The sequence below is a fragment of the Chaetura pelagica genome, unplaced genomic scaffold (genome assembly GCF_000747805.2).
Source record: "Chaetura pelagica isolate M959 unplaced genomic scaffold, ChaPel_1.0 scaffold69, whole genome shotgun sequence".
NCBI classification, from domain to species: Eukaryota; Metazoa; Chordata; class Aves; order Apodiformes; family Apodidae; genus Chaetura; species Chaetura pelagica.
The window spans coordinates 1,018,235-1,040,587 of NW_009970724.1; the positions used below are offsets into that span (position 1 = coordinate 1,018,235).

The 22,353-nt window shown below is 38.6% G+C and overlaps 1 protein-coding gene across 1 annotated transcript in view; it reads left to right on the forward strand.

Moving 5' to 3' along the window:
• Nucleotides 1-22,353, forward strand: part of TESK2 (testis-specific kinase 2) — a 64,202-nt gene that overhangs the window by 30,769 nt on the left and 11,080 nt on the right. The window contains exons 4-5 of the mRNA XM_010006557.1: nucleotides 13,987-14,133; nucleotides 21,903-21,985. Coding sequence (XP_010004859.1) covers nucleotides 13,987-14,133; nucleotides 21,903-21,985 — 230 coding nt within the window. The remainder of the gene's footprint in view (nucleotides 1-13,986; nucleotides 14,134-21,902; nucleotides 21,986-22,353) is intronic.

Below are 22,353 nucleotides of genomic sequence, written 5' to 3' on the forward strand. Positions count from 1 at the left end.
AATAGCTTACATTCAACACTGCTGATTTTACCATCAACTACAATTCATTGTTTTGAGACAAGAATGCTGTTACATTGCAGTTTGGAAAAGATTGATTTCTTTTGCATGTACAGTGTATCTCTTTTGTACTCTTAAAGCTCATCTTAATGAGGCCTGTGGCTTTTGAAGAGAGGCAGGTCCATTGTGATAACTGAAAACTTTCCTTCTCTGCTTTTCATCCCAACAGCAATAATTTAAGTAAATTATAAATGTGATTAGTGGGGTTTCAGGTATTCTGAGACCTTCCTTTTTTTAGTGAGTTTTTTTTTGGTTGATTTTTTACTTTTGGAGATATCACTGATTGGGGGGGAAAAAAAGTAAAAGCTTAAAATTCTCAGAATTGTTACAATTGTGTTGAATTATCCTTTTACAAGGAAGGAAAAGTCAGTTCTTCAACTGAGAAGGTCCTTTTGATATACAGCTTTTACAATCAGAATCTGTAATTGGAAATATTTTAATTTTCCTTTGTCTTTTTTCCTCCAGTTCTTGAGTATCTTTCTACGGGGAGAGCCTTTGACCCTGGAGTGGAGGAAAAATAGACATCAGTTAGGTCTCCTCTTCTAAACCTCTATGCTACAGAAAAACTTTTAGGCATACATTGCCTTCTGGATGGCAATTGCACACTTCTTAGAGTTTTAAAAAACCTGGAACACCCTTCCTTCCCTACTCCCCTCTCCCCCCATCTCCTGTAACATTTGCTAATCCCTCCTGTTATTCCACCAGTGTGATTCATATTGTTTTAATAACTTTAGTTTTACTCATGTAGCACTGCAAATATTTAACTCGGCTTTGGTGATCACAGTAGACTAGCCTGTCAACCCTAAAGAACTTACTGTCTTTAGAACTGTTGTTATTACTGGTCATTCTGAAGATATTCCATATGGCAAAGGAATTGTTTAGGTATTACCTGTTTATCAGCTCAGGTTTAGTTCCTGGACAAAATGGTCCTGGTGATTGTCCCTCAAAGAAGAGAATAGCTGCAGTGCTAAGTTGACTAGCCTGAGCTTGTGGACACTGAAGAGAAGATGAAGGTTATTTTAAAGGTGCCACCAAGTAGAAGATTAAAAGAAAGCAAAAGACTCTTCAACTTCATCTTGTTAGAAAATGTTAATCATCTGCTGGATGTTGCTGTCCAATATCTAGCAAAAAAGCAGTTTAGAGTATCATTAGGGAAGCCCTTTACTTCATATAAGATTAAAGGTCTAGGTATTACCTAATGTGTGCAGTCAAGCCACACTGATTAGAGGCTTCCAGATCAGTTTGTATTCCTTAATATCTTGTGCTTTTTATTAGCTACCCTTGATTATTGAAATCTTCTTTAGGTACTTTATATAGTCCTTCTGACTGTAGTATTACAGAGTTGCACTCTTGAGTATATTAAGAGTTGTCAGGCAGTATTTCAAGTTATTTACTTTATGGTCTTGTTGAACTGGCAAGTCCTGTGAATTTCAGAAGGAATAAAGTGAGAAACTGTAGAAACTTTCTGTTGGGTGTTGTTGTTGACATCTCTGAGAATGTTCCTGTTAATTCTAAGTATCTTTGTTTTAAGGGAATGAGGCTTGACTCAGAGTTCTGTAAAAAAGATGGAATTTACTTTTAAGCAGCTTCACAAAGGATTAGTATGCTATGATGACAAAAATTATCTTTCAGATGGCTTTTAGCAGTCAACAGCTGGTGATTTAAAATGCCTTCTGGCTCTTAGGATGCTGCAAAAGGACTCTGTTTAAACTTTGTAAGAACTCTAAGTATGTGTAAAAATCTGCAGATGAAATTGATCCTTATGATCTCTCAGCTAATGAATAGCATGACCTGTGGATTAATGCTGTAATAAATCTCCCTTGCATGGTTTATTCTTTTTCTCTGTAGTTCAGATATTTTTCAGAACATTTGTAAGAGCTACAGCTCTTACATTTTATTCACTTCCCTGGGAATAGGAAGAAGAGGAGCTCTTTCAGTGGTGCTGTGCCTGTACCACTGTGGGAAAGAGGCAATCTGGGCCTTTGCAGGTATCAAACCCAAGTACCAGTTGTGTAAGTTTAGCCTTACTGAAAGTATGTCACAGGTGTCAGGTCCTCTGCTAAACTATGGCTAATTTATATCCCTCTTGGTATGGTCTTGGGACTAGAATATATTGAATTCCAGGAAGGTATGCATTGATCACAAGAATGGTTATGTGGTATAAAACTGGAGTACCTGTTGCTATGATTTACTTGCCCCCCCCTTTTCTGCTTTTGTTGTAGTACTGGAAGTCCAACCAGCACACATCTGTGTTATTTCCTCTGTTAATTTGGTTGTTTGGGTTCATTAGCTTTTCCCTTGCAGGAGTATTTAAGAGTCAGGCCTTGCTTGTACTTACTTCAGGGTCAAGAGAAAACCATTCATCTGGACTCCGGGGACTTGACCTTTAGAGAAGAGTAATGGTAACCTTGTCTGATGCAGCCATAGTTACACTCCCCCCCAGGTGACTGAGGACTGTGTGAGAAGTTTGCTGTAGGACCTGAGGAGAAGAGTAAGGGTCATAGTAGTAGAGGCAGGGTTTAAAACAGAGCAGAAAGTAACTTGCGTGTTAGGAAGATTAGGCTAGTCGGTGGTGTAAAAAGTGAAAAATCATTCACTTTCGTTGCAACTGTTTTTCCTGGCACTGAAAGAGAATGAATAGATCACCCAAGATGCTTGTTAGGACTTCTGACTCCCAGCGTAATGCTGTGTATTTGAGAAGAAGCACTTAGTATCTCACTACAGAAAAATTGTTGCAAGCTAATAGATGCTTTGAAATATGTAGAACTGTGGAGTCTCTTTACTTTGGGGGACAGAGTTAATGTGAAACTACAAGGTGCAAAAATCTACTGTATGCCTGCTTACTGGCACATGTAAATACCAGAACAATCTTTTTGAGTTAAAAAAACAATCAAATGTGTACAGAAATACAAGACTTGCCTGCACTTTGTATTTCATCATGCATGAGCACCAGGGCTAAGGAGGGAAGATTTGCAAGCGTCACCATCAGTGTCCCATAAAGCAGCTATCTTGCTGAAAGGAAACAGATGTAGGTAATGGGGACTTCTCTTGGAGCCAAAAAGTTAGGAAGCTGCTATTTATGTTCCAAGATGAATCTGTTTGTAGCATGGCAAACCAAGTCTTTAGAAATATCTTTTTGAAATTTTAAAGATCCTGAATTCTTAAAGTGATAAGCCTTTGGGGTGAGTTTCAGATTTCTTGTATCAAAGTGTGATTTTTAACTTTTGCTTAAATTATTGTGACATTAAAAAAAGAGCTATATACTTGAATATTAGGTACTTGCATGTAAGTATTTTAAAGTTATTTTAATGGCTTTGTCCAGGACCACATGTAAACCTTGTGCTGTGTCTTGTTCCTGTGTAGCTTGCAAAATTATTCCTAATACATCTTTGATCATTTTAAAGTACAGTTACAAATTTTATCACCACAGACACTTCCCTTCATCTCTTGATTGTTCATAATTTTTAAATATACTTGTCAACACTTGAGCCGTATTTGGTGTTGGTTTTGCACTATTCACAACATATGGACTGTCAGTTTCAGTTTTGCTGTAACAGTTCACTTAAGTTCTGAGTTTAATTTATAAAAAGTGGCTGAATGTGCTCTCAGCAAATGTAGATTGATGCTTGATGACCAGCTCTACCTCATCCCTTTCTTTCCTGTACAAGGCATCATATTGTTTTATCTTCAAAGCAGTGTACTTTTTTGTCCATGGGTTCATCTTCTTTAGAGGAGAACAGCATGTGTCTCCAACTTGAGAGATTCACATGCGACAGGCTTAAAATATCAGACACTTCACAGCTTGCAGAATTGAAGATGCTGATTTGTGTCATTGATACTTGTCAAGAAACATGGGTAGCTCTAGAAGCAGCTGTGCCCTATTGCAATATTAACTGGAGAGTGCTAGGCTAACCAGCTGTATTGGTTTGGGAGACAGGGTGTCTGTCCTAACTATATTTTTCAAAGGATGCATGAAAAGGGGGGGGGAAAAGAAATAGTCCCATTTCCTGCAGTAATTCAGTCTGGATTGTCAGCTCTAGGAAGACTGAGGGTTATTAGGATGTGAGCACCATTATGCTGTTTTATCAGCTAAAGATGTCTTATTTTTGAAATTGGAAAAAAGCTGTAGGCAGTTTTACAAAGGCTAGATGATTGGTTATTGCAACAGCTGAAGAGTTGGAGGCTCTGGTACCCATCACTTGTTCATGAGGTTTCAGTTAGGATGATTAAAGGTAGAAGTACACCTGACTCATCTGTATGCACCAGCGAATGGAAAATTAAATCTAAATGTGGAACATGTAATAAGTAAATTAGATTGTTCAAAGTAAGTAGGGTTTAAAAGATTGTAGAAATGGGAGGGTAGTGTTGGCATTTGAAAAACTTCACACTGTTTAAACCTTATGCTGTAACCTTAAGGCTTCATGAGTTATTTTGAAACACACAATCATAGTGTCTAAGTGAAGTTACTTCATAGAAGTTAAGACAAAGTACATATTCTTTACTTTGTTTATATTATTTTCCTTGGGAACCAAATATTTTTGTGAATTAGTTAAAAGGAAAAAAGACTTCAGACCCAAACACAGCTTGATGTGCTGCAGATACCAAAAAAGTCCATTTAAAATCACACAAGGGGGCCTGGCTTCCAATGACAGGAGGCAGGAAATTTAGTGTTCTGGCTGAAATTCCATCTCCAGTTCATATTCTCGCAGCCTGATGTTGTGGCATATGTGGTGTGCTTGACCCTTTAGTTCTTTCTTCAGCAAAAATGATACATGCCTCCACAGGAGTTTCAGTTAAGTCTGTCTGATTTGTAGCTTTGCAGTTTTCAGTGCTTAAATATCAAAAGTCATGTTCTTGGAAAGCATGTAAGGGACCTTATTAAAGTTATGTGAGCCTTCTATTTTTTTTTTTTTTTTCCTGCATCTGATGGTTATTTACTTTTTCAGGAATGAAAGCTAACCATCTCTTGTGTGATGGCAGTGATCAAAGACTTAGGGTTTCCAGAAAAACAATAAAAGTTAGAGGAATTTTTTTATCTTAGTTTTTTTGGTTGATTGTACCAAGTTAGCCTCACAGACTGCAGGGGCTCCTGTGCCATAGCTTTGGGTTGACACGAAGTTAAGTGCTGCTGTAGATGGTTGCAACACTTGTCCTAAGGCCAGGAGGAGGCTTTAGTTACTGAATTTGAGTGTGTTTTCATATGGCTGCCTGATATGATTTGGCCAATTCCTCCAAAATGCATCTTTTTAAAGACAATGGTTTCCAATCATGTACATGTGCAGAATTAGAATAACAAGTAAGAGAGTTTCAAATGGATTCTTGCTTTTTACAGAAAGGTGGAACTGATTATCAAAAAGCTTGGTTGTGGAAAACAGCTGCAAAAATGTTGGCTTATGGAGGTTGCAAGCTGGCGTTACATGCTTTCTCTAAAGGGAAGTGCTTGCAGATCAGTTAAAGGAAAAACCTACTGTGGGTTGGTGGTGACCAGGTAAATTAAAGACATCGGGAACAATTCTGCAGAGAAAGTCTCTCCTTGTACCAAAGGCAGACAAGCAATGAAAGTTGTGTAAGCACAGCATTGTGCTGAAGGCACAGGGAAACTGCTCGATGTATTTGCAATATGTGGTTAGGCAAGAAGGGTGGGTTCTCACAGAAGAAAGTTCAGATGTAAAATGTACTATAATCAGACACACTAAAGAAACCTCATGTAAAGACAGAAGCCAAGACTTTGAAAATACGAGTCTAACTCCAGGCACACAGTCTATATTTATGCATGCAGGTGCTAGATCAGAAGTGATGAGCAACCAGTTATTTCAGTGAGAGCTTCTGGGTGTGCAAGCTTTTGAATTCTAGTCTTTTTCTTATATGCCTGTATATAAGCTTAGGGTTAAACCTCCTTCCCCTTCCTCCACCCCTTCTTTCTTTTTATCTCAGCCACATGGGCTGTATGTTGGATTTAGGGGTTTTGACTTGTTTCATCACTTCAGAGCCTGTAATAGTGCCCAAGGAACCTTTTATATTTATTACCTTTAATTGAGAAAGAAGCGTCTAAATAAGTTGTGTTCTGAGGAAGATTAGCTAAATATCTTTCTGGTGGTAACCTCTTCCTCCTTCTTAGAATGTCTCAAGGATAGAAGAAAGGAAGATAAGAAGCAGATAAATGTTGAACTGCAAAGAGCAAGCTTCATTGTCTCATTCCTTCTCTCCCTTCTGTGTATGTGTGTGGTTCACATGTGTGGGTGTGCATGTGTTTGCCATGTGGGTTTTTTTTTGAGGAGGGATTTTTAGTATCAGTGTTTTGACACTCATTGTAAGCCTACTGGATCTTTGTCATTGTCTTAAGCAAAAAAGAAAAATCTTCTTAAACTGCAACCCCTGCAAATCTTTTATGAATGCTTTCTGATATCCTGGAAGTAGGTCTAGATTAATAAGACTGAGAAGATGCAAACTTGTCAACTATTACGGTATGAGGGGGAGGGAGGGGAGGAGAATGGAATCCTGCCTTGAGGACTAGATTTTCCTGTTGCTGATGGGTATGAAGACATGCAGTCCAAATAGATACTGTGATGCTTGGCCTTAAACTTTCTGTCTGGGATTTTCTTCCTATTTATTTTCCAGTAACTTTGGTTTGTTTGCTTCCCCCACTTCACCTGGACCCCAGGAAATATACTCTTGAATTAACAACTGTTTTGTAGTTTCATGTCCTCATTTTACTTATCAGCCATCCAAGCCATTAAAAAACTGAATTGTACAAGAAAATTGCTTTAATGTTTGCTTTTTCACAGCACTATTAATAGGGGATCTCGATGCATTCCATAATTACCAATAAAGTGTTCGAGCACCCTCAAATGTAAATGAACATTGTGGTACAACAGGAGTGTTGAGGTTTCAAAAAGCACTCTGAAACAGCTCAAAGCAGTATGCCATGTGCAGAATTTAAACAAAGTTTGTACTATGAGAGGTGTTTGTGTGCTCTAATTTTGGTGCTTAGTAGATCCTTGTAGCTGTTTTGCAGACTTCAAAAAATGAAGCAAACAAGTTATTTATCTGGACTTTTGCAGGCATGTAATCTGTGGGCTGCCACTGCTGGTATCTTTGTGAGGAAGGTGAGAAAGACCTTATTTAAATAAGAGTCTCCTTGTCAGGGACTACAGCTTGCTTCTATGCAGAACTGAGTGTATAGTGTGTTCAAAATGCTGTCATTATGGATAGAGCCTTCTGCTCTCCACAGAAGTGTTCTTGTAGAGATGCTGTTTCTCTTGCTTATGTCAGCAACAAGGTACTTTCTCTTCTGTGCCTGTGTGCTAATTTATGCCATTGCTAGCTTGCCATATCCCAGATTCTTATCTGCACTGAAACTAGGCTCTACTTAGAAACCAAATGGTTGTGACTCCAGATAAAAAATGCAGGTTTTTGTCAGACCTTCTTTGCTTTCTGTTTTTTTCTATTAAGATAATTACAGGAAAAATGGTTATCAGGGTCACTTTGTATAGATATACTGGGAGTGTTTTCCGGTTCCAACAAAATAAACTTATTTCCTGATAGATTTCAAACCCTTCATATGTATGGGTTGCAACAGGGCATTGTTGCTGTGGGCCTGCAGTTCAAGCCTTACTTACAGTGAACTGTTTCTAGCAGCAGGCAAGCAAGTGAACATTAAACTTTGATTGAATGGAATGACAGGAAAGGGGTAAGTTCAGCGTGCTGATCATAAGAGCTGTTGTATGTAGAGAATTAAAGGAAGACAAAATCCATCCATATTCTTTTCCATGCGAGCACTTAAATGTTTGGAATTCAACAAATGGTTTTCATTACAACTTCTCTCTGAGCTAGTGCATGTTAATTCTTGTTTGCCCTTATAAAATGAGCCATGCCTGCACATGCCTTTTTAGAAGGAGGGACCAGTGAATCAATCAATGGCACAACTGACAGGGAGGGAGAAACAGAGATAGACCTGATGTGTTTCTTAGCTTTTGGATGAGAGTTCTAATGAGCAGCCATGCCATGACAATTGCACACGGAAGCTTTTCCTCTCCTCTATGAATAGCTGACATTTTTTAAAGCAAGATCAGTTTGATCCTGTAATTGTTATGACTTCTAAAGAAAATATACAATTTTTTATTGAAGAACTGAATTGTTCATATTGGTTGAAAAGTAAAAGAGAAATTGACTTTAGGTTACAGACTTTTTCCCCTTTGGTTTTCCACAACAGAGAAGCAGGAAAGAAAAGTGGTCTTTAGAGGGAGACTTTTGGCTTTTCTTCTTGTCCTTTAATTCAGGCTGTCTTTCCTAGCCACTTGACTCCTTCTGGTCTCTTGTGAGTTTTGTTCTGAAATGTTCTGGCTTCACCTGCATGTTCTGGCTCTCTCAGTACTTTTATTTTGCTCTCTGGCAACATGAGTTCACCTGATGTCCAAAAATATACAGCCCAAATTAAACATCCAACTTGTGTTTTAATGTTTAATTTATCTTGGTTGGTGCAAATGATCTATTAGATATTTAGTGGAAACCGGACATTACTGCTCAGAGGTACTTGGGTGAGGTGATTTTGTAGATTTTTAAACTGGTTTTTTTTTTTTTGTGTGTGTGTTTGTTGTTTTTTTTTAACCAAGTGGAGGTGTATGAACTAACTTCAAAAACAATTTTGTCTGGTAGTCAGTTTCAGTGTATCAGCTTTTGTCTCTCATATTGTAATTTTGAATGCACTGATACTGTCTTACTTAGTTGAAGCTAATGAAAACAGTTGGGGGAAACAAGGAAATTTCCAGTCCTCCTGCTGTTACTAATGATGCTAGTCATGGCAGAGGGGTACATTTGCTTGTTGCCTTGTAGACAGAAGCCTTCAAAGTTGTCACTTAGTGCTGAGTGTGACAGGTGACAAACATATGACACTGCAACTTGGGTGGATGGTTTCATCCTCCTTGAAATGGATAGTTTAAAACTTTTTTTTTAACTTCTGTGGAAAGCTGTGTGTGAAAAAATGGAAACTTTCTTTTATTAGGCACAAGAGTTACCTTCTTAATTCCAGCATTAGAAGTGATACAAATATGCAAGCTTTATCTGTTTTGACAGTGTCCCAATACATTTGTTGTGTATGTCTGCAATGTTATTGCTTTGCTTTCCAAGACTCCCTTTAGAATCCAACTAGGTTCTTAGTCTTGGCTTTTGCTCTGGTGTCTCCACAGTAAAGGTGCTATAGCAGCAATTCTAGTTTCTCTTTCTTCCTGCTTCTCTGTCTGCTTTCTTCTATGGGCTTCTCCAGTATATTAATTTGTTGCTATCTCAGTGTGTCTTGTAGTGTTCTGGGTTCCCAGAGCTCTTATTCTTTACTTACCTCATTTGGTCTGTCATCCTAAATACACTCTGCACGTCTACTTTTTTTTTAGCCACTTAATGCGTTGCCTTTGGCAACATTTGGGCTACCGTATAGGGGTGTCTGTGGTTATTTGTTGCTTTTTAAATGGCAAGCAGTGACATTTAAGCTGAATAAAAAGCAGGCCAACTTTTTTCTGGCTTTCCTGTGTAGTATCTGGTGGTTCATTTATATTAGACCTACATACTAAAACAGCATTAGTTTTCAAAGTAGAATTGAAAACTCTTTACAGTTCCCTTCAGTCTTCCCTCTCAGACTTGGCAATATTTGGAGTCTCTGTTTTTGAGCAATAAATGCTGGAATTGTGAATCTGATGTGCCTTTTCTTTAAAAGCTTCTTGTTCTCATATTAGTGTTTCTTATGTGTAAATACCATTATACACTGAATTTAATTCCATTCTTCATTTCATATGCTTGAGTCTGATAACATGACTGCTAGTGTCTTGCAAGGAATCCGTCCTACTGAGTTGTAGTAAACAACCTAAAGCAGTTACTTTCAAGCTCTGCCAACCAGATAAACTGACTGTTGGTGTCTTGTTACGTGACAAAAAAGGTAGCAGTAGCAATAATGGGTAGCTGTTTCACTGCAACTTGATGATACGGAGTTTGAAAAGCTCTGAACACTGTTCCATTTAGCTGTGAGGTCTCTATGAAATGTAGTGTCCTTTGCTTTCATTGTAATAACCTGATCAGATCTCTGCTCCCATTGCTTGTACACTTATGCAATGGCTGTTGTTGTAGTAGAATAATGCTTTGAGATTGTATGTGCTGTATCCTTACTGTACCAGTACTGAAGTGTTTCAGGGACAAAATAAAATCCAGTATTCTCTTTGGGAGAGTTGCTCTTGCTATCCTTTATAATACTCTTTCCACATAGAGCTGGTTTGTGCTAGTAAGAGATTGAGAACAAGTATTTTTCTTTCAGTTGCATTGGCAATTAGGAAATAATGTACATGATTCTATGTCTGTTTTGAAAAGGCATTGTTGAAGGGCTGTGAAAAAAATAGGCCATCAGGCTGGCTGTTTGCATTATCAGCCTGAATGACCGGAAGAATTGGATTACTACGTGACACTGAGGGAGCACCACTGAACTCTGTTGCTTGCCTTAAGGATAATTCAGTACTCTGCATGGAAGTATTACTTGCTGGTCAGCTAAAATCTGAGATCAAGTAGAGTCTTAAAGATGTCTACAGGAAAATCTTAGTTCAGTTATTCACTTGATAATTAGCCTGTTGCGCTTCATAGAGGTACATTAGAAATTAAAGCCAAAACCAGAACTCACATCTCTAATAAATGAGATTTGAGCAATTGCCAGGGGGCAGTTTCAGATAGGAGGCCTAGTGGGTTATGTGTATGTGCTAGAATCAGGTTTGATTCTTCTTTTTCAGCTCATACATGCTGTGACTTGTGTGTGTTAGTTTTCACCCAGCCAATCCAGTCCTTGCAGGTAAGATGGGTGAATAGACCCTGCAAGCCAATTTGACTGGAAGAGTGCAGGGGGAATAGATACTAGATGCACTTAACTAGTAGGGCAGCAATGGGTTGAAGCAGTAGGCCACTCTGTTGAAAAGGAAAGCACAAACATGCTCAAAATAGTAGCTAGCTAGTCCCATTTCAGTATGCGACAATGGTCTTATGGGTTGCTTGTTTTATTAGCATTTCTGGAGCAACTACTGTCATGATATGGCACAGTTTAACCCAAATAGAAAGCCAGGCCAGTGGTTCCTTTCCCCTATTGCATTCTCTTTCCAATGAATTCAAGTATGGATGGTCTGCAATTGGCCAGTCAGAAGGGTGAAATGCTTTGAGATAGTTGATACGTGTCACTTTATAACTGGGTTATTGAGCTAGGTGCTGTACTGCCTTCTGTTCCAGGTTGGTCAATACTGATCTGATTTGAATATAGCTGGATGAGAAGTGCTGCTCACAGTGTTCCAAGGAAGTTACATGTGTGTGTATGTATACCTGAAGTTAATGTAGAAATCTTATTCAGCATTTTCTTCCTTAAGTATGCTAGCAACTTGAGATTTAAAAAAACAAAATTAAAAATGGAATGATACTGAGCAATGTGGGTTTTTTTTTCTTGAGTGCTCTATAAGGTCATCTAGCTCCCTTAGGGGTTCAAATAAAAGCAATGAGAAAGAAAGATCAAAGTTGAAAAAGCTCAAAGCATTATTGTTTCCAACATTAAGTCAGGTTGGCTGCAGCTCTGTCTACTTGTCTTGAAAATCTCCAAGGATGGACATTTCATAACCTTTGAATAACCTGTTCCAGAACTGCTCTGCTATCCTGACACACAAACTCTCAGCATAAGGGACAGGTTGTTTTGGATCTCTGGCTTGCACCAGCCTGCAATTTCTAGTTTCTAGTGTAGTCATCTGATTGACTCCCTTCCCCCCAGCTGCAATGCCCAGGCTGTAGCTGAACATTTGATTTTTATCATTGGTGTGTGAAGTCTTGTTTGCCTTGATTTTTGGAGAGGGGCCAGCAGGCATTTTATTTTGTAAAATGATATGCACTAAGAAAAAAATTCATAATAATTACATTATCTTGACCAGCAGAGAACAGTTTGATAGAAAATTTTACTACCTAAGAACAAGACAGTGCATTTTTAAATGTCAGTCAGATTACTCTTTAGAGTTCAAGAGCTTTCATTGCCTAATTGTAAAATACAAATACTTTTTGCCTGTCTGGTCTAGAAACATTCTGTTTCTCTGTACCTTATTTTGGAATCCTTTCCTGTATAGCATTGCACTCTTTCTCCTGTTGTCAGTCTAATGCAAAAGATACGAAACAGCATCTTGAAGTAATCATGAGAACATGAAATTACTAAATATTTGCTCATTTCCTAGACCCGGGCACCTTTTGTGTGGTTTGTCCTTTCCTATGAGAAGGTGGCTAGTACCAGTCCTAATGTCTGGCCCAGACTGGATCTAATTGTCCGTCAATCTTTGAAGAACTCACCCTTGGCCATGATTGTTGCTCAGGGACAAAAGGTGGATGCACAGTGCTGTGATCAGGCCAAAGGCTTGTATTTAAAAGGAGAAAAGCAAATGCTGAGAGTGCAGATGCTTTGTGTTGTGTTCATGTGCTGTGTGTGTAGAGGGGTCACGTCCTGGACTGCCAGTGAAATGTGCTGCTGTGGGCTGGGATGAGCCCAGCTCTCGAGGGATGTTCAGTGTAGCTGAGGGGAGCAGGGGAGCCCCCTCCCGGTAAGCTTTGAGACAGTTAAATTTGATTCGTGCATCATCTGCCCTAACAATTAAGCCTAGTTCAGTAGAAACCTGTGAAACTAACATATCTGCTGAAAAAGGTTTCCAAAATTGAATTCTAATCTCAGAAGAAGGCAAGTCTTGACTGTAATGAAGAAGCTGTCTTTTGTAGGCTATTCAGGGGATGACCCATGACCCCTGGACTGATGAGTAGGGTCTGTTTTGTGCGTGCATAGTCCGAGGAGATTAGCTACATCCACACTGCATATACCTTGGGATCTAAGACACACAGAAGCCCAAGGAAATGCAAGCAAGTTCAAAGTTTCTGAAATAACAATAGCTACATTTACAATTTTGTTTTTAATGGGATAATGGTGGTGTGCATTTTTTTGGGTTGAATGACAAAGGAAGGTGCAAAACCTCTTGAGAGAGCATTGAAGAATTGTCTGACAGAGGAGCAAAGTTGGTGCAGCCTGCCACAGTGTTTCATGCTTGGACCATGGTTAGGAGCAAATCATCCTTTCTGCTTTGCTTGGATTTTTTTGAGAGAAGTCACTTCATTGCTGCCAGGTTTTCCTTCTGGAGTGAGCCAGCCTCTTTGCTTTGTGATGAGGGGATTGGGGCTGGGAGTGAAACAAGAAGCTACTCCAACATGGTGTAGCTGCTGTTGTGGTGTAAAGGGTCTCTACATAAAGCATAAACCTAGTGTTGCTGTAATGATTTTTTGAGAAGTGGTGGAGCTGCCATGTCTTAACCCTGGATTATATTCCTTAGCATCATTTGGGTGCTGCTTTGTTTCAGTGATTCTTGTAGTCTTTATCTTATACTTAATGTAGGTTTCTTTTCATGAAGGCCACCATTTGATGAGCTTGATGTAGTACCAGACACGGTGGGAATCAGTTAACCAATTAGGACTTGTGGATACAGTAGTGAGAAAGTGTAGCTTACAACAACACGTTGTAATGTTTTTTCTTTGATGCTGTTTCAGTTTGGAGAATTGATATCTGAGAACTTGATCAGGCTCAGTGGCTTGGATACTTAGCCCTTTCTTTGTTGACTTGTTCTGAAAGCCAGCTCTTCATGCTTTTTGTCCTTATTTTCCTTACATTGAAGTGAAAGGGTGATACTGTATTGTGCATCTTTAACATAAATATATTGGTACAGGTGGTGAAGGGAGACATTTTCAGCCTCTCTGGATCTGCAAACCTTGTGCCTGCTTAGCTATTAAAAAAAAAAGTTTTTAATGTGTAGCTGAGCTGGGGGCACTTGTGTAATGATGAATTTTACATTCCTCGCAGTATATGAAGTCAAATAATGAATTACAAATATTGCATTGTCTTTTCAGTACATCAACTGTGGTAACCTGGAACAGCTGTTAGACGGTAACCAGCATCTGCCCTGGACAGTGAGGGTGAAACTGGCATATGACATTGCTATGGGAATCAGTTATCTTCACTATAAAGGCATTTTTCACCGAGACCTTACATCCAAGGTACCATTTATAAAATTAAAGGAACTTTTAAATGAAGATACTGTAACTGTTTGGTTCTTTCTTCTCCTTCCAGCAGAGAACTGCTATTATATAAGATGTGTTCTAAGGCGTTTTGAGAAACAAATTGAAGTACTGTTTGTAGGATTAAAATGTTCTTCAAAACATGCTGTTTGTAGGGGGAAATAACTATTCTACAGGAAAAATTAAAGCCTACATGAAAGGTGGGAAGCAGCTTTTCACCAGTGAAGGCAGTTTTAAGACAAGGGGTAATAGTTTTAAAGTGAAAGAGGGGACATGTAGTTTAGGCATCTGGATGAAATTCGTCACCATGAGGGTAGTAAGGTGCTGGAATAGGTTGCCGAGTGGTGTTGATGGAGTGTTGATGCCCCCTTCCTGAAGATGTTCAAGGCCAGTTTGGATGAGGCCTTGTGCAGCCTGGTCTAGTGTGAGGTGTCCCTGCCCATGGCAGGGAGGTTGGAACCTGATGATCTTTAAGGTCCCATCCAACCTTAACCATTCTGTGATTCTATCCTGAAGGGAGGTGGTTCCATAAATAAGTTCAGATTAGTATTTCTCAGAAAGCAGCTGCAGAGTTTTTAGTTCTGAATCAGTTCAGTAAAGCATTTAAATCCCTGAATAATTAAGCATAACAGTCTAACACTTGCAACAGGTCAATACTATAAAGAACTCAAATGGAGGAGATTATTACAAATGCACTTTGAAATCTCCTCTTTGTTTTTGTTTCCCCGTGTATTTCACAAATCTGCTTCAGTAGGAACAGTGACCTTTCATTAGTAATTCAGTGTGAAGTGTCCACAATCCTGATTTATATTTCTTTCATCTCTGCAGTCAGTAAGATTAAACCAGTTTAGCTAAAATTTTCAAATTTTGAAATTTTCTCCAGAATTATATTTCAGTGGCAGAGTTTTCAATGGGCATATATTTGTTTGAACTGCTTTGGTGACAACTTGTATGAATGTAGTTGGCTGAATTAGCATTGACATGGAAGCACTAAGCTCTGTTAACAAATGGCTCCAGTATTCACACTGTGTCTTGCCATCCATAGCAGCCTATGCTGAGGGCATTGCTGTCCTGTCTGTCCTATTGTTTGGAGGAGGTAGTGAACTAGTTTACATGAAAGTACTTCAAAACTGTTCTTTGGAAGACTTACAACTGTCACTTCAATCAAAAGCATCCAGAAGAATGTTATTTTAGCCTAAAAGGAGCTATTTTTTGAGATTAGAAGTGGCTTTTAGAAATAAAAGACACAGTGCAGTGTGTTTGCGAATGTGGGTGACTACTAGTCCTCCATCCAGTTTTAGTTGTTTGGTTTTAAAGTACAGTGTTAAACAGATGAAGGATGTGCATTTAGCCAAGGGTGGAAAAATTATTTCAACTGCTAGGTGAGGGGAAGTATTTCAGTGAATTAATAAAATACTTCCTTGGTATCCTTTCAAGTGGAAAGTGCTGAATTCTGCAAGGAAGAATACCAAATTTATGAAAAATGTCCAGACTTGGAGTCATGTCACTTTGCCATGATACACTCAGAAAGGTCAATTTCAGTCACCTGTAGATACAAATGTGTAGATACAAGCTGCATAAAAACAACTGAGAAGATAGTGTGGTGTTTCTCACTACCCCTCCTTTTTTTTTTTTTCCAGTTCAGGATGTATTTTAGCACATTTAAGAGTCGGGAAGTAAAGTTACTGCAAGGAGCTAAAGTAACTACGGGTAGCTCTGGCCTGTGGCTTTTATCATAAACAAGTACTGTGATGGCTAGTCATATGAAAATCCATTTCCTGTGACCTCTGTGAATGCCTTTGTTCCAAGCTTTACATAAGTGTATGTCATTCTCTGGAGCTGCTCTACCAATGCTTCAATGTTATCTATTGTTGAATGTCAATTGTTTAGAAAACACACCCACTGGGAGGAGTGCCTGATTTCACCGCAGTAACAAGCTCATTGGTGGCTGCAGGAAGTAGTAGTAAGGGTTGTTAAAAAATACCAAGCACCAAACCCTAAGAATCTACTAGCAGTCAAGGTAGATTGGAATGGTTCTTAGCACTAAAGTTATGGTATCTGTGTAGGTCAGATTGGAAACTGTCAATATAACCTTTTAAGTCACAGAATCATAGAGTGTTTTGGGTTGGGAGGGACCTTAAAGATCACCTGGATCCAACCCCCCTGCATTGGGACACCTTCCACTAGATCAGGTTGTTCAGAGCCTCATCCAGCTTGAATACTTCCAGGAATGGGACTTCCACAACTTCCCTGGGCATCAGGAGTTTTAGTCATAGAAGATGCAGTCATTAAAACAGAAAGAAGCACTGGAAGTGTTTCAGTAAGAGTCAGTGGATTGTGATAATTATTTTTTTTCTTCCTCTTACTTGGTTTTGTAACATTCTATCCTTGTTACCTACAAAAGTGTTTGGGAAGGCATAGGAAAGAAGTGTCAAGCTTGCAAAAAGCATAAAGCAAAATCCTTTTGTACCTCACCCTTCAAAACAAATACCTTACTACTACACAGAGTTCCTTCAATACCTTGTTTACTCTGTACTTGAATTGCATTCAAACTCTATTCTGGAAACACTGCTTATTTCCTTAACAGTTTATACCAATGACTGTTCTAGTATCAGTGAATTTATTTTTACAGTCTCTCTGAGATGAGGGAGATTAATAAACTCAGCCTTATCAGAACAGATTAAAAGCAAGAATGTTGGTGAATATTAGGTATGTGTTTTAAGACTTTGGAGTATTAGGCATTTTATACATGTTTTAAGTTCAAGGCAGTGTGCTCACAGACTTCAGGGGCAGTTGGAAGAATTACAGCACTTCCAAACTAGTCAGGTTTGACCCCTGGAGGCAGAGAAAGCACAAGATCAGTAACAGTCTCTAGAAGTTTTTGTTAAACTAGCTTCTTTGTCACAGAATCTTCCTGTGATACTGAAGAAGGCCAGAATCTCAATCCTCGGGCAACAATGTCTTGACCACAAGGCAGAAGACCTTCATTTCCATCCCAACCTTTATTTTTTCATCTTCTCCCAGCCTTTCTTTCAACCTATTGCTTCTGTGTCAAAAGTGGCCAGAATCCTGAATATAGTGGTTCAAATATTTTATGTAGGGCCCCAGTTAACTGTTAGCATGAACATTGTGTGCACTTAAAGGCAGGTGGAAAACTCTCTGTATGATTGGGTAATTAAAGACTTTACCTTAATGCATATGCATAGAGGGAAGAATGAATGTTCTCACAGGAAGTTTTACATACCACCTTCTGTACAATATTAGTTTTTTTAAGTAGTGTGTGTTTTGTGCAATTTCCTACAAACTAAAAAAAAATATTAAAAAAAAAAGGCATTATGCACTTCATTTTCTGAGTTAGAAGCTTGAGATTCATGGCAGAGGTGACTGCAGCTTTAGTAACACAGTAACTAATACATGCAGTATTTGTTATTAGTATTTATTCCTACTGTTAATTAGTATTACTAATATGCATTGGCTGTTTTTGCCACAGAGCAGGAATAGACAGAGGAACAAGAGACTCCTTGGCAATGAGAAGTGAACATCCAGAAGTCTGCCCATTTTTCCAACACTGACTATATCTCCTCTGTGACTATCCAGCCCTTTCTGCTAGAGTACAATGCCAGCCTCCGGTCAGCCCTTTCCTTCTTGTTCAAAGGCTTTTCCTCTTCTTTTCTCTTTCAGTTCCTACCCTCCGACCTTATTGTTCAATCTCCTTGTCTGGCTGACTGCAGTTACCCTCTTCCTATTGCTCCTGCATGGTGCTTTATCCAAGCTATCTTTCTACATTCTGGTCTTAAATATGTTCAGCCATTTCTAGCTCTCCCTCTTTGCTGCTGCTCTCTTCCCCAACCTGTACTGCCCTGCTCCCTTGTTGATAAATGATGGAGAGAGGCTTAGCAAGCTCCCCTGCTAGCTCCCTCAGTACTCAAGGGTGGATCCCATCAGACTCCATAGACTTACGCATGTTGAGACGCAGAAGCAGATACTAAGAAGTAAATATTTTTTAGGATTTTGAATTTTCATTGTTTCAAAATTTGCTTGCAACACATTCTAAACTTGTTCTTTCAAGCAGCTGAGCTGTTTTAGCTGAACACCCCCTCCCCAAAAACACATTAGCAAAGCTCTTGATTAAAAACAGGAAAATGCCCCCAAAACCACCTTTTAGTTTTGCAAAATTATGTACAAAAAAAATTCTTATAATCAATAGTAGGTTGTATGCAGTTTTAGGGAAAATTGTGAGCTCCATTGATTTTAAGATCTATACAGAATTTCTAATCTTTATGCCTATAAATCTACACACACATAATGTATATGTGTGTATTCCTGCCAACATATGCTTCTACTTCACAGTAAATGTGTGATGGCTCACCCTTCTTTCATTGAGAGAGAAGTACTCTGAGTTACTTTGGGACAGAATCATGCATGTAAGCAGTTACTGTGGGTTATCTGATGTATCATAAATTCACTGCTTTTGGGCTTGGAAGTGATAATACCCCAACTTCCTACCTTGTATGCTGTTTGCTTGTTGAACACAATATAAACCAAAATAAAACCCAAGCAATGAACAGAACCTTTGTCTGATGGGTCTCAGAGCTGCTGCTGTGGTTGTAAGGTCCCCTTTGTGCTAGGGTAAGCTCTTGCCTGGATATGTTGCACTGCAGGGGAGGGCTTGCACTGAAAAAAAATAAGCTGTTACAGATGATTATTCCTAGTGATAGTCACAATACTTAGCTTTTACTGGTACTTTGGGACCCAAATGGAGCCTGTGCCTTAAACATAATGGTTTAAGTTTCAAAAGTATATCTAATATTGTAAACTTCCTGTTGTACATTTGTCAATGGTGTTTCTCCTAGGGGATAGCACTTGAAAAACAGCTGATACCTCTCAGTTGGCCTTTAAGTATTTTAATTCAGTAACGGTCATCGGAGGGTTGCAAATGGCACTGCAGTGGCTTTCCTCTATTTTCTGGAGTGCAGTAAAATCTGGCATGAGTTTAGCTTGTATGTCATATCATAAAATGAAGCAATGGGTTTTCTTCTTCTAAGCAACTTACTTGCAGCTCTGAAAGTCTTGAGTCTATTTTCATTTTTGTTTATGTAAAAGGGAGAGTAGAATATTGCATTCGTCTTAGTAGGATTATGCTGTGCAAAGCAGATGTTAAGCTCCTGTAACACACAAAGGGGTCTTTATGTTCTTTCACATCTGTCTCTGCATAAACAGCTCTATTAACTCTTTAGGGCTCAGGTACATAACTTTTTGCTTCTGTTAAGAGGCGGTCTCAGGAAGGACTGATGGGGTCCCCATTTTAGGGAAAAATACCCTCAAGAACCCAACTGAAGACAAATACTGCCCTCTTTGACCGTCTGAGCTGTCAAGAGGAAAGAAAACCCTTGTCTGTAGAGGTCCAAAGAGAAAGCTTGGGAAGGTTGTCATGTTTTATGGCCTCGCAGCTTATACAAATAGTGCAATAAGTCAAAACTGTTTTCTTAAAGTCAGTGTTGTAAAGCTGCTTGGCATTTCATCTTGTAGGCAGTTCTTGAAAGGCTTTTTGCACTAGAGGGGTGTTAGAACTCTTGCATCTCTGTGCCAAAATCCATTAATGAAACTTCTTCATACCAAATTGATAAACACACATTCTTTTTTGTAGGAGTAGAGAAGTATCACTCTGTCAGTAGAAGCAGTGCAGTAGGTTCTGTTGTACTTTTCCTATTAAGATACCACCTCTAGCTTTAATTTTTATAAGCTATTTTCAATGTTTGGTCTCTAGTAAAAGTATGTCCCTTTTTTAGTTCTTTTGGTATTGAAGCAGCCCTGTAAGTTATTTCAAATCTTCAGGTCAATAGAAATGTTTCTACAGATTTTTAGTTATGCTGAAAATAGTTGTTAGACTGAATTTAAACATTTCCCTGAAATTTTGGAAATCAGGGGTCATGGGAGAATAACCCTAATCCACAAAACCCAGAAGGTAGAATGAACTTCTGTGGCCTTGCTGCTCAAAGTGAACAAAATGTGAATAGTCAAACATAATGCATGAAGGAAATCTATATTTGAAACCTAGTTCTTTTATGAATCATAGAGGTATTTTTAAGAAATGTCTAATTACAAATCACCTTTAATTGCTGAGAAATCTAAGGGAGAAAATAACCTGATATTTTGCTGCATAAAATAGTATCAGAATTCTTGTACACTGCAAAATCTCTGGTGTCCTTGTGGACTTGTTTCTGTGTGGTGTGCAGTGAAATTCCCCTCGTCTGAATCATTTGAGTAAGATTTTTCTGAAAAGTTTTATCCTTCTCAGTTCTAAGTCCACTTACAGTGACCAAATGTTTAAACAGAGGCAAGCTGAATGAATGTGCTCTTTGATACAAGACAACAAAGCCCGTAACTGAGAAGCTTTGCTGTTCTTTGGGCAAGCATGGCTGATTTAACTTGGTACATGTTTATGAATCCCCAAACTAACTGTACTTATTATTCTTGAGTCATGCTAAACAAATAGAACTTTGCATCTCAGGAGCCCAGCATGTGTTTCAAGAGGCTGGCATGCATTTTCTTTACATGATTGCAGGAGTGGCTTGCTTAACCTTTTAATTGGCAGGAAGAAAACTCACTTCGTGGCCTGAGCCACAATCATCTCTGAATAATGTAAACAGTGATGACCTGAACTTGATCTTTTAGACAAGAGACTCGCTTTTCTTGGTAGTTGCATTATACAGACAAGCTAATGCTCTGGGGTAAGCGAGGGGCTTTTGTACATCCAAGCACAATAAAGCTGGAAAGTGTTTCCTGCTGTTTAGCTAATTAATGCAGAGTACCACTCTGTAGGAGTCGGCAGTGGTTTTGCTGCCTGTCACTGCTATTGTACTGCCTGCAGAAGGATACAGCGCAAGGCATGTGGTAAGGGAATTAATTCTCTGTCTTGCTGCAACTGTTGCAGGACAGGAAAAAAAACCTTAGGGAAGTCAGGTATTGATGAATTCGTTGAGAAGTGAAAAGATTCTTTGACCATTCCACTACCACATATTTCTCAGAGCTGTAAACAAATAAAAATAAATAAATAAAAAATACTCTGTATGTGATGTGATGCTGCCAGACCAGAATTGTGTGTGTCCTTAAATTGCCCTCCCTCCTGATACTGGAGGGCACATCTAAAAGGAAAAGATCAATAGCTTTTCCTTATCAGACTTTTCCCTTAAATCATGTGTCATGATGTACTGTAGAATAGATAATTTTGAGACTTTAAAAGCACATATAACTTTGTCACATCTTGTATTTTATTATGAAAATCTACAGCAAAGAAGTGAGTTCCTTTTCAGTAGTTAATGTAGAAAATACACAAAGGCATTTAGAGACTGATCTTGTATTCTAGTCAGGTACAGGCAAATTGTAAAGAGAAAATTTGAAGTGTCATAGTGAACAGCATGTATTGCATACTGGAGCAGTAAGGGAGCTAAATAACCTTAATTCTTCCTAGAATTTAGCTGGGTACGTGCTGCCTGTGGCTGCTTTCTCAGCAAGTTTTTAAGTGGATTATTAACCAAGTGTAAGGCTGTTTGCAATATCTTAAGTTTGACAGATGTGATTGTGCAGGGGGCAGGGAGAGGGGAAAATGGTGGTTGCTTTCAGACAAAAGCTTCTCATAGATGAATGTCTTAGGAACAATATCTTGTAGTCTTGTTTCAGATTAAAAATAGATAAAACAAATGGTATGTGGATTTCATGCTCAAACAATAACTGTTTTTTTTTTCCAGAACTGCTTAATAAAACATGATGAGAACGGCTACTCAGCCATAGTGGGAGACTTTGGTTTAGCAGAGAAAATTCCTGATCACAGGTATGTGGACTAAGGAGATCAGAAACTCTAATGGACTGGGTCATTGAGGCCATGTTGCATTCTAATACAAAATTTGCAAAATGTATCCTCAGTCTTCAGTGTAGAACTGCTGGTTGAATGACCAAAATGTTCGAGCTTTAATTGCTGTCCATTTTGATAGATATAGTGGTGACATTTATTCTTCAAAAATGCTTCAGTCAGTAGAGGATTTACTCAAGCTTTTCAGTAGATTTTCTAACTAGGTACTTGGGAATTTTGGTTTAAAAAAACTACAGTAAAACACAAAAATACTTTCCAACATTCTGGATGTCCTCTGTTGTTTCCACACAATTTTAATTAGCTTCTTTCCATTTTCATAAAAGATATTT